This window comes from Protomyctophum parallelum (assembly GCF_964188405.1).
Source record: "Protomyctophum parallelum genome assembly, chromosome: 22".
NCBI classification, from domain to species: Eukaryota; Metazoa; Chordata; class Actinopteri; order Myctophiformes; family Myctophidae; genus Protomyctophum; species Protomyctophum parallelum.
The window spans coordinates 11,859,318-11,874,175 of record NC_139714.1 but is presented as its reverse complement, the minus strand read 5'-3'; the positions used below and the strand labels follow the sequence as shown (position 1 = coordinate 11,874,175).

Sequence of the window (14,858 nt, the reverse complement as noted above, 5' to 3'; positions counted from 1 at the left end):
CTGAATAACAGCCACTGGATATCGTCATAGATGGAACTGTATGGGTTTCTCAGCCTGTTCTCCTGATCACGGCCCACTTGAAAGTCTTGAAAGCACCAATTATAACACAGCAGAATTAGCTTGCCGTGTTAAGTGAAGTGGTCAGATGGTTGGGCCGTGTGCCGTTTCAGAGCATGTTTGTGACACCGAGAGCAGCCAGCCACACACCAGGCACCGGTCACGAGGACATTAACATATAAGTGGATGTACTCAAGACAAGAGAAAGACGCAGGAGCGCAAAGCACTAACGAGCCAGATGTGTGTGTGTGTGAGAGTGAGTGAGTGAGTGAGTGAGTGAGTGAGAGAGAGAGAGAGAGAGAGAGAGAAGAACTCTTAATCCATGAGCTTTATTCAGCCCAGGACTTCCCCAATGATGCTATGAAAAAAATAGACAATTCTGCCAGCAAAGCGGCGTATTTCACAAATGAGGAGCCAGCTATTGAACAATTGTTCAAACAACTATTTGAACAATTCAAATACATAATCCATGCAAAAAGGAACACAGCCGCAGCTGTCAAATAATGCTGGCCAAAAACCACACTGAGTGAAGGCATACATTAATAGGCTTATAATATCACTGCAAATAAGCCATTTAAAAAAAACATGCACATCTCAATAGTCAATACAATGGGTGCTGGATCAATAAAAACACTGTGTAGATTAGAGGGTGTGAGCACCCATAGGGGCCGACAAATCTTTGTGTACTGTGAAAGGAACTGTTTTTGCCTTTTTACCTTAACCAATATTGAACCCTAGCATTCCTATCCTGGGGGGGGGGGGGATTCTGTGTACAAAATGAAATGATTCCGATAACACTACAAGGAATGTTATAAATTGACCTTAATATAGGCATTTCAGCAATAGTTACAGGATGTAGATGTAGGATGTGGTGGCATGTAACGATTCACTCAACTCACGAATCACGATACGATTTTTCACAATATTAAAAAAAGTATATATTTTAAAGAAAAATTACTGTTTTTTTTTCTCTTCCCCCCTGAGATTTTTTATTTAACTACATTGCAAAAGAAGTAACATTACTTTTGACAGTGCAGAAACATAATTGCCTTCCTTGATGAGCATCAACAACCATCATCACCTGGGCACAGTGACAGACACACACAGCTCCCCTCTACAGCGCTCTACTACTGAAAGTGACTATCATTTCTCTCCAAATCACTTGAATATGGTATTGAATATGATGGAATATGACTAAAGCTCACATTTCACGAAATAGATTTTTTTATTTCAATGAATCGATTCATATCGTCGGGATTAATATCGATATATATATTGATATACGATATATCGTTACGTGCCTAGATGTGGATTCCCAAATTCTCATCATCATATAATAATTGAAAAGCCCTCACAAGATAAATCAAAATAGATAAGATTATATGAATATAATCAAGTAAACATTAGAGGCTTGACACACTATCAATACTTATCTGCCTCCACGCAACACTTCCCAAAATAGCAGACTAAATTTTAAGATGTTTGCCGTTTGGAAAACAAGGTCAAACCAATTAAGCTCTGCACAGACGCTCACTGCATACAGGGGCGAGAGAGAGAGACACAGATGCGCACACACACACACACACACACACACACACGCGCGCGCGCACACACAAAGATTGGGCTGGCAATCAGGCAGTCCATATTGACAGGCCCAGATGTGTATTCATGCATCATGCATGTATCACAATTTGAAGTTACAGAACACGGGTCCGGAATTGCAGGGCAGCATTATAGTCACTAAAGAAAGGCTGCCTTATAAAATTGAATCCTATTATAAATATAACTACTTTCAACCTGGCGTCCATATTTTGGCCATTATAAGCCGTTACCTCGCTAAACCCCCCGAATCCTGCTTCGTGGTGCATGGGGCCCAGATCTGTGTGTTGGGGCTTAGAATTGACCATACCTGCAGTCTGGCGAGTTGGGTAGTCCTGGCCACAATTTTGTTGTAAGGGTCAACGATCTTAGTCCTTATCCTGTGTGAGAACACAAAGAGATTGTGCGAGAGCTTCAATAAGGACCCATGGCATCGAAAGATTCATCATAAGACGTCAATGCCTCCATGCTGTGTGAAATATCCAATGGTAGAACCTCTTTGATCGCTCGCTTTCTGATAAGGTTCTGGTTCTCACATCCTAATGTGAGAACCTGCTCAGGAGGTGGTACTTAACCCATTTAGGCCTGACGTCGAAATTGTTTGTTTCTATATCAGTGGTGCTCAATATTTCATGTCAAGGACCCCAAAAATTGTAATGGCCACCGACCCCAATCTGAAAATATGTTGTTTCAGGGACCCCTCAGAAGCAAATATTTGAGTTAAAAATGTTTGCTCTGAAAGAATATACATTCAAAGATTTGCACCACATTTTCAAGATTTTCGAAAATAGCAGACCTACAAGTAAGACGCGCAAACGCGGGAAGCGAACGCAGCTCGTAAATTGCAATAACAACAATTAGAATAAATTACTTACTTTTTTTTTCTTTTTAGTTAGTAATTTTTGTAAGTTTTCTACTGTGTGTGTGTGTGTGTGTGTGTGTGTGTGCTACAGCTGCGCCCTCTGGTGGCGGGCAGACACACACACAGACAGGCAGACACGATCTGCAGGGTCTCATAGTTAGTGCTCACTGAATTCGCAACAAGCTCGTAGCGTGCCAAGTATAGAGTAATGCTTGAAACACCAAAAGGGGTTCCCGCCCAAAATGGGTTAACTAACCCTTAGCTCTTAAAAATAAAATAAAAAAATTCTGTCAATATCAATCACAGAACTACACAGGTTTTGGGAAGCTTCAGGTTCTGAACAATTACAATTCAAAGCCTTTTCTATGTTGTGCACAACAACTAAATGGGAAAACGGTGAAAGGAAAGTCTGCATTTAGTTTGTTGATCACGGATGCTTTCTCAGTTTTAACGGGTTAGATTCTAACCCATTAAAACCGGGAAAGAATCCGTGTCATTTTAGATTTTTGCGTTGGGCTATTCAAAAATAGCAGATATATATTACCAATACAAAAACAAAAATCTTGAAAGCATGAGAACTACCGATTTAAAAGGCATTTGTAGAATCGGCCTCAGGTCTTAAAGGCTTAAATGGCCACACATCCACATAATGTGAGTTGAGATGTTGAGATAATGACTATGCGAGAGACAGCATTCTCTCTGGGCTACGGAAAGTCACATGGTCACCTGTCAACGGCTCCCTGCAGAGCGCTGATCCTCGTCTGCATCATCTGTAGGACACCTGTCAGACACAACGAGAGGAAAACATCTCGCGCGTGTTTTGAACCTTGAACATAAGCATGCTTATGATGGGCATGTGAGCCATGAACAAGAATTATTCTCCATTGTACACTACAGCGTTGCATTGGATTCTGCCTCCTTGGGAATCGTATAGGTCTCATGTGTCTGTCCATCTGTCTGTCCGTCCGTCCCAGGCACATCTCAACCCTGCAGAACCGCTGATACAACCGATATGGCCATAATACTATATGCCCATATACTGTATGTGGCCATATACTGAAGACATCAGTATATCAGGATCTCCATAAAAAGGGACACGGATACAGATACAGCATATCCATATGGCCATAAACATGGCAGTCTCCATATTGGGCATAAAAGGGACACTCTGACAACCGGTACAGTAGATATATTGCATAACCAGGTCATGCGTTCCAAATTAGCATAATTCCAGAATTGCATCATTCCAGAATTCACAGGTGCTATAATAATAATAATAATAATAATAATAATAATTGTTGAAAGAGCAGTAACAACACCATCTGTGCAAAAACAAAAAAGAACAGCTGAATCCCCATGTTGCAGCCCTCGGTATTCTGGACATAATTTGGCCCTCAGCATAGGAAGTGGTTAACAAGAGATGCTGTTTAATTTGTGTGGTTCTTACTTTAATATACTAGCTCCCTCTTGTGGTCAATCCTGAGACGTGCAACAGCCTGACGTGATGTTGCCACTACCAGACACAAAAGTAAAACGTAGTCCTTTATGAGGGTGGTTGAATCATGCTTTACCTTCAAGAGACTCTATCCCAGTTGCTTGAGCCAGTAAGTCTTCATGTCTGGCCACCACCTGGGCAGCAGTAAGAGCACAATTTCAAAATCAATTACCGGTATATTAAATACACTAGCCCTTACCCGTTGTGAGACGGGCGCAGTACCCACGGGGGGTACTGCGCCCTGGGTGCGTATTCGCTTTTTAAATTAACTAATAAATTCATTATTAATCATTAATGTGTCAAATCGAAAAAAGGGCTTCGTTACGCCCTCCATATTATTATGGTCAATGCCTGTGTGAAAAGTGGGAGCGATTGGTGCAGGCAGTGAGGAGCTACGGCAGTCACAGTGACACACAGACACACAGACATTGACTGAATTATAGTATGATTACATATTAGTGACTAATGAAAAAGCTAACTAGCAACTAAATGCTTTTAACACTTAATGCAAACACATTACTTCAAATTAAATTAACAATTTATACAAGTGTCACAGGTGTCCCTGCCAATTTTCTGAAAAACCTTTCTATATCAGTGGTGCTCAATATGTCATGTCAAGGACCCCAAAAAATGTAAAAAGAACCACCGCTCATCTGCTGAAAAAACTTAAGAGAGGTGCTGGAGCCACAAAGGGAACATGAGAAAAATAAAAGGAAGCTCCGCACACTCAGATCTGCGCACAATCAATGTATTTATTTAGCAAGCTTTTTATTTGGCCACCGACCACCATCTGAAAATATGTTCTTGCAGGAACCCCTCAGAAGCAAAGGTTTTAGTTAAAAACGTTCACTCTGAAAGAATATATTAAAAGATTTGTACCGCATTTTCACGATTTTTGAAAAATAGCAGACCTACAACCTTGTTGCGTTCGCAATAATGCTTTAAAAACACCAAAAGGTGTTCCCGCCCAGAATGGGTTAAGCAAAAGTACTTAGTTACTTTCCACCACTGCAACTGGCTGTACCTGGCTGTGTAGCTCCCTGTCCAGCTGGCTGATCCCCTGCGCCAGCTTGGCCAGCTGCTCAGCGATGAAAGCATGTTGGATGGCCTGAGCGGTGTACGTCTTCACGTCAAAGTCCTCCGTCAAGAAATCTACGTAGCATTCTGCGAAAAGAAAGTAGAGGGGGGGGGGGGGGGGGGGGAGTCATGTTATGTAGATGATTCTATCATTTTGTCACAACTGACACAGGTGGTAATAGAGCAGATTATTATTATTATTTATGTATTTTTGCATTAAAAGGGAACCATACCAAAGATTCTGATTCATCAGCTCTAATCTAGTCTTGTTAAAAGTGCAGTAAGTGAATCGTCTTTTGCTAAAGGCATCGTATGTATAATATATTTGCCCTGTGTAACAACATAAAAAAACAATAAAAATCCATAATTTCCCTCTATACCAGCAGTCATCAGCCATTGGAGTAGTGTGGTGGTGTTTTCAACCTGCAGAAACACTAGCCATTTGTAAATAGTGCCTAAATAAAGTTACTAAAAGGGGTGTGTAGATTCTCTAGCGTTTCTGCAGGTAACCACCACCACACTGATCAGCCACGACTGCTGGTTGTTTTGACGTCCAGAAACTCGGGAGGAGCCTTGGCTCAGATCTGAACCCATTTGATTTGTCTGTGATCTTACATACATTTCATGTATTCCATCCAAATGCACAGCCATAGATTGGTCCCATCCCCACGCGGTTAGTGGACTGACTGACATGCGCTGCATAAATCTGCTCCGCACTGAATTGTGTACTCACCCAATAAAGAATTGACTTGGAGTCAGATCTATTGTCCTCAAGTTCTGGCAGAAAACTTGCGTTTAGTAAAATAGCTCCACCTTTCCATGAGATTCACACAGACAACATTCTCTGTCAGATGGGTATAAAACTAGAGGACCATATTTCACTCCACGTCTTTGGAATTATTTAATGGGTGAGTATAAACGGAGCATTTATCACATTTAGGCCGCACATTTTGAACCCGAACAGCAATTAACCTGGGTGTTCTATGGCTCAGTATGTGAAATACTTTGCAATGTACATGTATGTAACAACAGAGCCATTCAGGGCTACTAGCTCTGATCCATAGCTCTATTAATGTGTTTCATTAGAGCTAGTATAATACTGACCAGAGCTAGGGCTACCACCCACCCACAGACACGCAAAGCTAAATGAAGGTTGTACCACTTAAAAATCTAGAGTCGCAAATTGCAGCATAAGGGCAAAGTAATATACTATTACTTTAAAATAGATGTTAAATAGCTGTATATTCTGATAGCATTTGTTGTTTTTTCCAGTAACAGCAAATGCATTAGCCGCAATTTGCAACTCTAGACTTTTTTACAATGGGTTGAATCTAGAGTTGCAATAAGCTCCATCCACTTCCTATTCATGATTTTCGGTTTCTGATCTGCTGGTCTTAAATGACGTTAAACTCACCAACATTGCAGCTGTAGTCCAAGCTTGAATTATCCTCTTTCAATCTGCCGAGCTTGTTTTTCATAAAAATCCCCCGTAGACATGTTATGAGTTACTTTCTGTCCAAAATATTCCAAGAGTGACATTTCCGAGCCGCCATTTGTATTTTTGCAACGTGCCGTAAAACAAGATGTGAGGGGGAGCGCTTGTTTAATAGAATCTTACCTGCGCAGGTAAGACACCCAAAGAAGAGGCAGACACAGTGCGACGCCCCATCACACACAGCCTTCTATTAAACAAGCGCTCCCCCTCACATCTTGTTTTACGGCACGTTGCAAAAATACAAATGGCGGCTCGGAAATGTCACTCTTGGAATATTTTGGACAGAAAGTAACTCATAACATGTCTACGGGGGATTTTTATGAAAAACAAGCTCGGCAGATTGAAAGAGGATAATTCAAGCTTGGACTACAGCTGCAATGTTGGTGAGTTTAACGTCATTTAAGACCAGCAGATCAGAAACCGAAAATCATGAATAGGAAGTGGATGGAGCTTATTGCAACTCTAGATTCAACCCATTGTAAAAAAATCTAGAGTTGCAAATTGCGGCTACAAATGCATTTTCAGCTGAGATACAAACTGTGTCCATTCCAAAATAGAGAGAGCTAGAACTCACACAGGATACAGGATTTAAAAATAAATAAAGTGAAATTCGAAGTGATGAAAGAAGTCAATATAAAACTAAAACTGACAGATAAACATGGAAATATCACGTACACTTCCTATAATAACATTTATACGTTTTATATTTATATCATTATTGTTTTACTACCGTATGTTTAACAAAGCACTGCAGGCAGCTACGTGTATTCGGTTCCTGGATGCTTCAACACAGTGCCTCATACATCCTCATACGACAACTACTGCTGCGACTTCAAATTCAATTAATGACGCATTTCGCGGAATTAATGAGCAAACAACATGCACGTGTGTACGATCATAACACGATGTTCAAACGGGATTGAAATACTAATACAATTCAGCTTTGTTTTAGTTGTTTTTTTACCATCTTTCAGAAGTGAATTCGTGGAATCTTCTCCGCTCCCCTCCATGTTGACACTTAATCAGTGACGCACAACAGATGCGACGAGAGACAGCGACAAACGGTCTCTGTCGCCCTCTGGTGGACACATCACATGGGTGGATATCATTTCAAACTTGCAGTATGGGGCAAAAGCTTTATTGGCATGAGAAAACATGCGTTTACATTTCCAAAGCAAGTGTGAAACATCTCAGTGGTGGAAGATCTAACTAAACTAACATACTCACATTTTTTATATGTAGGCCTACATATATTTGTTTTTTAACTTAAGTAAAAGTAGTAAAAGTCCTGTATTTAAACCTTGTGAGTGTTTAGTAGATTGGCTATTTTTGAATAGGCTATACGAAAAATAAGAAATAAAATAGGGCTTAATAAATGATTAATGTAGTAGCCTAGATTATGTTTTGTAGCCTAATTACCAAGACGCCTGAGGGCGAGAAGCGACCTCCACCCCTAAAGGGCGAGGTCTGCTGGGCGAGTTCTGGCGCTTTGGAATGGGGGGTCAGATCAACATATTGCCTGGGTGACAGCAGAATGGGGGGTCAGATCAAGTGCCCTTGGACAAGGCATTGAACCCCTACCATGAAATGTTCTATGAGCAGGGCCTGGCTGTAAACAAGTTATTGGGCTTAGTCCAGTTACCCTGGGTAAACATAGTACCTTTCCTTTTACATATCCACCTGGGTGACAGCAGAGTGCTGGGCGAGCGCTGGCGCTTTGGCATGGGGGGTCAGATCAGCTGCAGGGAGTCAAATGGGAGACATCGAATAGGAAGGATGGATGGGTGGGGAAGTATCAACGTATAGAATGTCATAACAGGTCAGCTCCATATATGGAGATCTAAGGGTTTGAGGTCAGAATGATGTAGAGTTGATGGCCAATATTGATGACATCAGGGATCTCCATATATGGGCTTAATATTGATGACATCACATGTGACGAGGCATGACCATATGGGGGCCTCACCAACCGAACAACTGACGGAAAATGCACAATTTCATAGTAATGTGATACATTAAATCTTCAAAGTAATTGGAAACTAAAGATGCCAAATAATTGGGGAAAAAAGTACGATATTTGTATTGAGATATAGAAGTATAAATGACAGACAGACAGACGGACACATAGAGATCTTGATATAAGGCTATGGGCCAAAGGGATACAGATAACATCAGACAGATACATCTCCATATGGGCATAAAAGGAATACAGACCTCCCCACCATAAATAAATAAATAAATACATAAATAGTATTAAATACATACATAAATAAAAAATAAAAAATGTAATTTAAAAGATTTTGAAAAGTATTAAAAATCTAATCACACTTGTTTAAAGTCAGGGGCACCTCACTTCTTTAAACTAACATAGTAGGCCTACCGTATTGCCATACGTAATTTCCGAAAGCAAGGCGTTGGAGGGGCTAGCCTAGCACAATACAAAAATAAATTGTGAAAATAGAAGATATATATAAGTTCACAGCAGTTCACATCGCATTGTTTGCACTTGTTGATCAGTTATTAAAAAAATAAAAAAATAAACAGGGAAGTGTATTTCTGTAAGTTTGGGTCCCAGGAGCTGAAGGTGACATATTTTGTGTCTTGGGCTGAAAGGTTTGGGAGCATTTGGGAGGTCGTGTTCTTCCCTTATCCTGTATAATAATACATTATTTAAAAAAAAATCGGTGCATGTCTATGATGAGTTAATTTAATTAAGGTTTGTAGTGGTTACATTTAGGTTAGAAGTCGGTCCCATATGCACAGCACATGACCATATATGGGCAATTCTCATGCTGGATAGACAAAAACAACTGGGCAAATGTTGGAGCAGCTAGCACCGCTAAAAAAAACACATTTCCTGCCTCTGTCAGAAAAAAAGTGGGCAGCTGGCTCGCCAGGACTGGAGTGTCCTGTACAAGATGCCAGTGCCACACAGACATCCTCATGCATTGTGAAAACACCTTTAAATGGGTTCAGGTAAAAATGGTGAGGGGGTGGAGGGCAGCTTTACTTCTTGGATTTAATTGGGTCTAAAGGTTGGCCAATGTCTTTCCCACGCAGTTTCAGCCCAAGGACTCGTTCCATCTTACCCATGACCTGGTTGTTTGGAATTGCTTTCCCACTTTCATATTCAGCAATGACCTGAGGCTTCTCGTTGATTCTAGTGCTGAGGTCCTTCTGGGACAGGCCTTTCTCCTGTCTTCCCCGCTGGATGACCTTGCCCACCTCCAGGGGAACCTTGGTGTGACGCAGTTCTTCCGTCTCGCCGTCCAAGTTGGCTGCATTGGTCCTGGTCACAACGTGCTGCTTGTTCTGTCCTGCAGCCCATTTCATTGTTGTCTCGATTTCCTGCCCGCGTCTTTGCGCGGCGGTAACGGCCTCCTTGGATTTGGCGGAACCAGCAGTCCTTTTCTTCCTCAAGACGGTCACGGTGTCCCAGTCGGATTCTGACATTTTCCAAGAACTGTGTAACAATGGCTGAGGCTAAATAGAGTATTAATACTGTCACAGAAATGTATTTTTGGAAAATCCACCTATTAGTCCAAGTTATAAAGGCCCCCTTTGTGTCACTGTGACATCACTGTAGTGTAATGACATCATAGACAGCATGAGTAATCATTGATGACATGAAGACATACCTCCACACAAAACGGATACTTCCAACTGCTACTGTGCAGTGTGGAGTTGGTGTGGTGTGGTGGTGTTGGAGTGACTATGTAAGGCATAAACATGTTACCAAAACATGATTAAAAAGTCATCACAATCTATCAGTGGACATCCATTTGGCGAATGAATCATTTAACCATATCACTATCCAGTCATTCAAAACAGGATTGTCCTTTAAGAATCTAATTTGGAATATGTCCTAAAATGTGCCAAATGTTATTATTCTATTAGACCTCTGGTTGTATTGTTGTAAACATGTAAATAACATCCATACAACATATCAGGAAACATTGTTGTTTTCCTTAAGGCTTTCTTTTGATTTTTAAATGAAGATCATACAAAATTAATTATTATTTTATGTATATTTGTACATTTATTTATAAGTATGGCATGGATCTAATACACATGTGAACATATATAATATTACAATAAATAATATCAGTTTAGATGGGCCATTTATACTGGTTGGGAGGGGGTTCTTCGATGAGTGGTTCCCATGGCTTCCACTCCGACATTTTTCTGGACAGAGCCAGCTCACACTCTGCCTGCAACGGGAGGACACAACAGGAAAAAGGGCTTGATTACATACAGTTTACATATTTATATTTTAAACACTGAATTGTGGAAACAAAATCTCTTCCGGTATTTCTGTATAGCATACGTGTCTTTTTAGAGCTTGTACATCTGCTATTTTTTTGAAAAATCTTGAAAGTGGGTTTTTTTTTAACACAAAAGTCTTCTGGTGGTGCCTGGCACAAAACATTTTGAGATAGAAGGGTCTGTGGCCAAATATATAAATGTGGGTGTCTTTGACAACAGGCACGAAAAGGTTTGAGAACTACTGGGTTAGAAGGCATTTGTATAATCGGCCTCAGGTATTAACCCATTTAGACCGGAGGACGATTCTACAAATGCCAAATGACAGTTTTCTGAAAAACCTGTTTCTTTGTCAGTGGTTCTCAAACTATTTCATTTCAAGGACCCCAAGAATTATATGTATTTGGCCGCTGAACCCCATCTCAAAATATGTAGTTCCAGGGACCCCCCAGAAGCAGTTAAAATCGTTCGCTCTGAAATAATATATATTCAAAGATTTGCGCCACATTTTCACGATTTTCAAAAATAGCAGACCTACAAGTTCATAGAGTTAATCTATGAGCTTGTAGATCTGCAATTTTTCAACAGCTAAAGCATAACATAATGCTTAAAACAACAAAAGGGGTTCCCACTTCCCGCCCAGAATGGGTTAAATACTGGAAACAAAAATGCAGACAATAGAAGATCAGGCAGAAATAGTAATTAAAGTGAGGTTCAGTTGAGGTGTGAGAAGTGACCTACCTGGAAAATTACCTCCTCGATCTGACCACAGTTAATCTTCTGCTCCAGCTTCCCAACATCCTGCTCCTTTGAATAGATAAGAGGAGACTTAATTGATCAATCTGATCTGTTCACTCAACTCTCTCAAACAGAAATGATTTTACCAACAATCAACTGGAGGGAGCATGTGCTAAGCACGACTAACGCAGACTGTCTTATTGTTTGTTTTTAATTGATATTTCTGTACAATTGATGAGCTTCACGACCACAGATATATATATATATATATATACACACCTCTTATATATAACCTCTTTTGTATTATTGCTGTTGTTGTAACTTGTAACACAGTACTTTGTGGACCTTATATCTTTATAAGATAGCCATACAATTAATGATTGTTGCTTCCATATTCAGGGAAGGAGGGGCATTAGCCAAAAAGCAAAGGTCACATTTGCATCGCAATGTAACTGGCGAAGCGATTTGGTGTGTAGAAGAAAGTAGAGCAAATTCAGGTCTGATGTACTCGACTAAGTCTCGACTAAAGGGTTTAAGTAAGTGGTTAACTATTTTACTTGGTGTGACATTGGCACATACCGTTTTGACGAGTTGGAAGCGATCGTTGGTCAGCTGTTCGGTGTACTTTCTGTAGGCGGCGTCCTGAGGCATGGTCTGCACCGATTCCAGGATCTTGGTGTACAGAATCCTCAGGCGCTGTGGTGAACACAAACATGGTTGAAGGTGTCCAAACTGATCAAAGTATTCACATCGGAGACCTTGTGGTCCACGTTTGAACATGCAAAGATTCAAGGAGCACAATGGGCTCAGTACATTGTTAACCAAACTAGCTCCAGTATAACTTAAAGGTTGACGTGCCCGTTTCTGTTGCGCTGCATCAATAAATATCAATATCTTTAGATGTGCAACAGTTAATCAAATGTATCGATTTAATTGATTCAGCAATATAATCAATAATAATTTTAAATAATTGATAATCTTTCCCTTTTGTGGGGATCATATTCATTCATTCAAGTTTTATTAATTCTCAAAATTAGTGAGTAATCAAACTCATATTCAGTGTCGAGCAATACAATCATATAGAAAAGAAACATCACATTACATCAGAAGATCAGGAAAAGAAAAACAAGTGAATTACTGTACATGTTTAAAAATAAAAAGCTAAAACTAAAACAAGTTAAAACCAATTTCAAAATGATCTAAGAACAGTTACATATTGTGGGGGTATGTATGCTCACCAAGGTTTTAAAATGATGCAAGGGTGTAGTCAATTTTAATGTATTTTGTAGGCTGAAATTAGTGAAGACAGCCGATCTACAAGATTGGGATGCTTATCATATAGAAAACCTATGTTTCTATAATGAGTGGAGCTCAAACTATTTCATGTCAAGGACCCCTAGAATTATATAAATTTGGCCACTGACCCTCATTTCAAAATATTTTGTTCCAGGGACCTCCCTTAACCCATGCTGACCTGAGATCAGATTCTAGTAAAATGTCTTCTACATCCCGACAGTTTTCTGAAAAATCTATGTTTCTATGTCAGTCGTTCTTCGATTTTTCAAAAGTAGCAGACCTACAAGCTCGTAGCTTGTAGATCTGCTATTTTTCAATAGCTAAAGCACAACATAATGCTAACACCAAAAGGGGTTCCCGCCCAAAATGGATTAAGCAAAGATTTGAGTTAATTTAAAAAAAATAGCAGATGTACAAGTTCATAGCACGGCACCCGGTGATGCGCTATGAGCTTGTATATCTGATATTTTTCAATAGCTAAAGCATAAAATAATGATGGTAATAAAGTGGTTAAAAGCTAAAGTGACATGGATGCGTTTCCAGGTCTCAAGGGGTCCTGCATTTTGGGGAGACTGTATTCACTGGGAGTGCTTTCTTACCTCATGAGGATTCTTGGACACGGCCAGGCCCACTAGACCTGTGGTCTAAAAAAGGAAGCAGGGAAAGACAAACAGAGTTAAACAACTTCAAAACTCAACACAAGTTGAATAATTGCGATTATCAATTTCATTGCGTTTCTGTCGTTGAACACTGGACTGGAATACAAATTCCATTTCTGTTTGGCTTTTGGGCCTTGAGGTTTTGCATATTTTCAAACATTCTCAAAAAGTAGTGGAGATGGAAGATCTACAAGGCAAGCTCACATAGTCTGTTGTCATATATGCCCTCCTGGGCAACTTCCAAGGCCCTTCCAAGGACCTTGAAATTAAAATGGTCTGAGACTACTGCTTTATAGGCTATACTAGCCCCTTTCGGGACCCTACATAAAGGTTTTCTGACATTTTGGGCTATACCATCTCCCAACAGGAAAACATTTTGAACACCGGTTCAATACTTTGATTGCAGATTTGCAGCTATATGACAAAATACAGAATATTTGTGTTAACGATTGCGGTATAACTTTGTCATTTATATAATCGAACAGCTCAGATACAGGCTGTAGGTCAAAGTCTCATATAACATGGATTTGTGAGTGTGGATAAATCAATTCAGGCAGCAGAGTTTGGACTTCAAAAATTATATAATAGCTGCCCATTAGCCTAAAGCCTGCCAGCCAAAAGCATTGAGAAGCCGTTTATGCACAACAGAACATAAACACTGACAGTTATGGCAAGAAAGCACCGTTCTATTACATTTGTAATACATTACATTTTTATAAAAGTTTTGCCATTATCCACGACGATTTGCACAATTGTGTTGCGTCCTCGCATAAAAGCCTGTTTTTTTTGTACGCCTATTATTTTAAGTGAAGCCAAAATTAACAGTGAAAGATGTTGTTTATCTTTAGCTAGTGCTAGCATACCAGCTAACACGACCTGCGCCGATTTGCTTTCAGATTACCAATAAATTAATGATATATAACCCTATGATTATCACACAGAATCAGTTCAGTTTACGCGACTCACTGTATTGACAATACGCATACGTACAGTGTATAAAACAAAACAATAGTATGACCTCCATGTGTACCTTCTTTAGCAATCCAGCCATCACTGATTATGTCCACTTGTTCCGGCCCCTCAAAATGACGTCTGCATAGACTTCGTCGCACGAGTCACGACGAAAGCCAAAATAATAGGCTGTTTTTATTTTGGCTAATAAACAGCCGGTCTATAATCAAAAATACCAAAGTATTGACCGGTTGTCAATGTATCAGGGGATTCTTGCAGAAAAATTGAAGTGAAAACATAACATTTAAGCTGATGGTTGCTGCATGGAAATTGGCAACCCAAGCAATTACTCATTGTGTATCAATC

At 40.0% G+C, this 14,858-nt stretch overlaps 3 protein-coding genes across 3 annotated transcripts in view; all 3 read right to left on the bottom strand.

Annotated features, from left to right (window-relative positions):
* The window catches only part of cog5 (component of oligomeric golgi complex 5), a 93,382-nt gene extending 85,775 nt beyond the window's left edge, over positions 1-7,607 (bottom strand). The window contains exons 1-5 of the mRNA XM_083758092.1: positions 7,550-7,607; positions 5,038-5,177; positions 4,090-4,147; positions 3,245-3,299; positions 1,967-2,036 (exon numbers count right to left, since the gene is read on the bottom strand). Coding sequence (XP_083614218.1) covers positions 1,967-2,036; positions 3,245-3,299; positions 4,090-4,147; positions 5,038-5,177; positions 7,550-7,595 — 369 coding nt within the window. The 5' untranslated portion in view covers positions 7,596-7,607. The remainder of the gene's footprint in view (positions 1-1,966; positions 2,037-3,244; positions 3,300-4,089; positions 4,148-5,037; positions 5,178-7,549) is intronic.
* A 1,928-nt stretch (positions 7,608-9,535) lies between these two features.
* On the bottom strand, positions 9,536-10,038 carry LOC310853738 (endothelial differentiation-related factor 1 homolog; the record flags this gene model as incomplete). Its single annotated transcript, XM_083758154.1, has 1 exon — positions 9,536-10,038. The coding sequence occupies one exon, from the start codon at positions 10,036-10,038 to the stop codon at positions 9,592-9,594; it is 447 nt and encodes a 148-aa protein (XP_083614280.1). The 3' UTR covers positions 9,536-9,591.
* Positions 10,039-10,593: 555 nt separating this feature from the next.
* Positions 10,594-14,631, bottom strand: LOC310853192 (NADH dehydrogenase [ubiquinone] 1 alpha subcomplex subunit 5-like). The gene is made up of 5 exons (XM_083757434.1): positions 14,572-14,631; positions 13,482-13,526; positions 12,166-12,282; positions 11,590-11,655; positions 10,594-10,796 (listed from the first exon to the last, which is right to left on the bottom strand). The coding sequence occupies exons 1-5, from the start codon at positions 14,590-14,592 to the stop codon at positions 10,695-10,697; spliced, it is 351 nt and encodes a 116-aa protein (XP_083613560.1). The 5' UTR covers positions 14,593-14,631; the 3' UTR covers positions 10,594-10,694.
* Between the last annotated feature and the right edge of the window lie 227 nt (positions 14,632-14,858).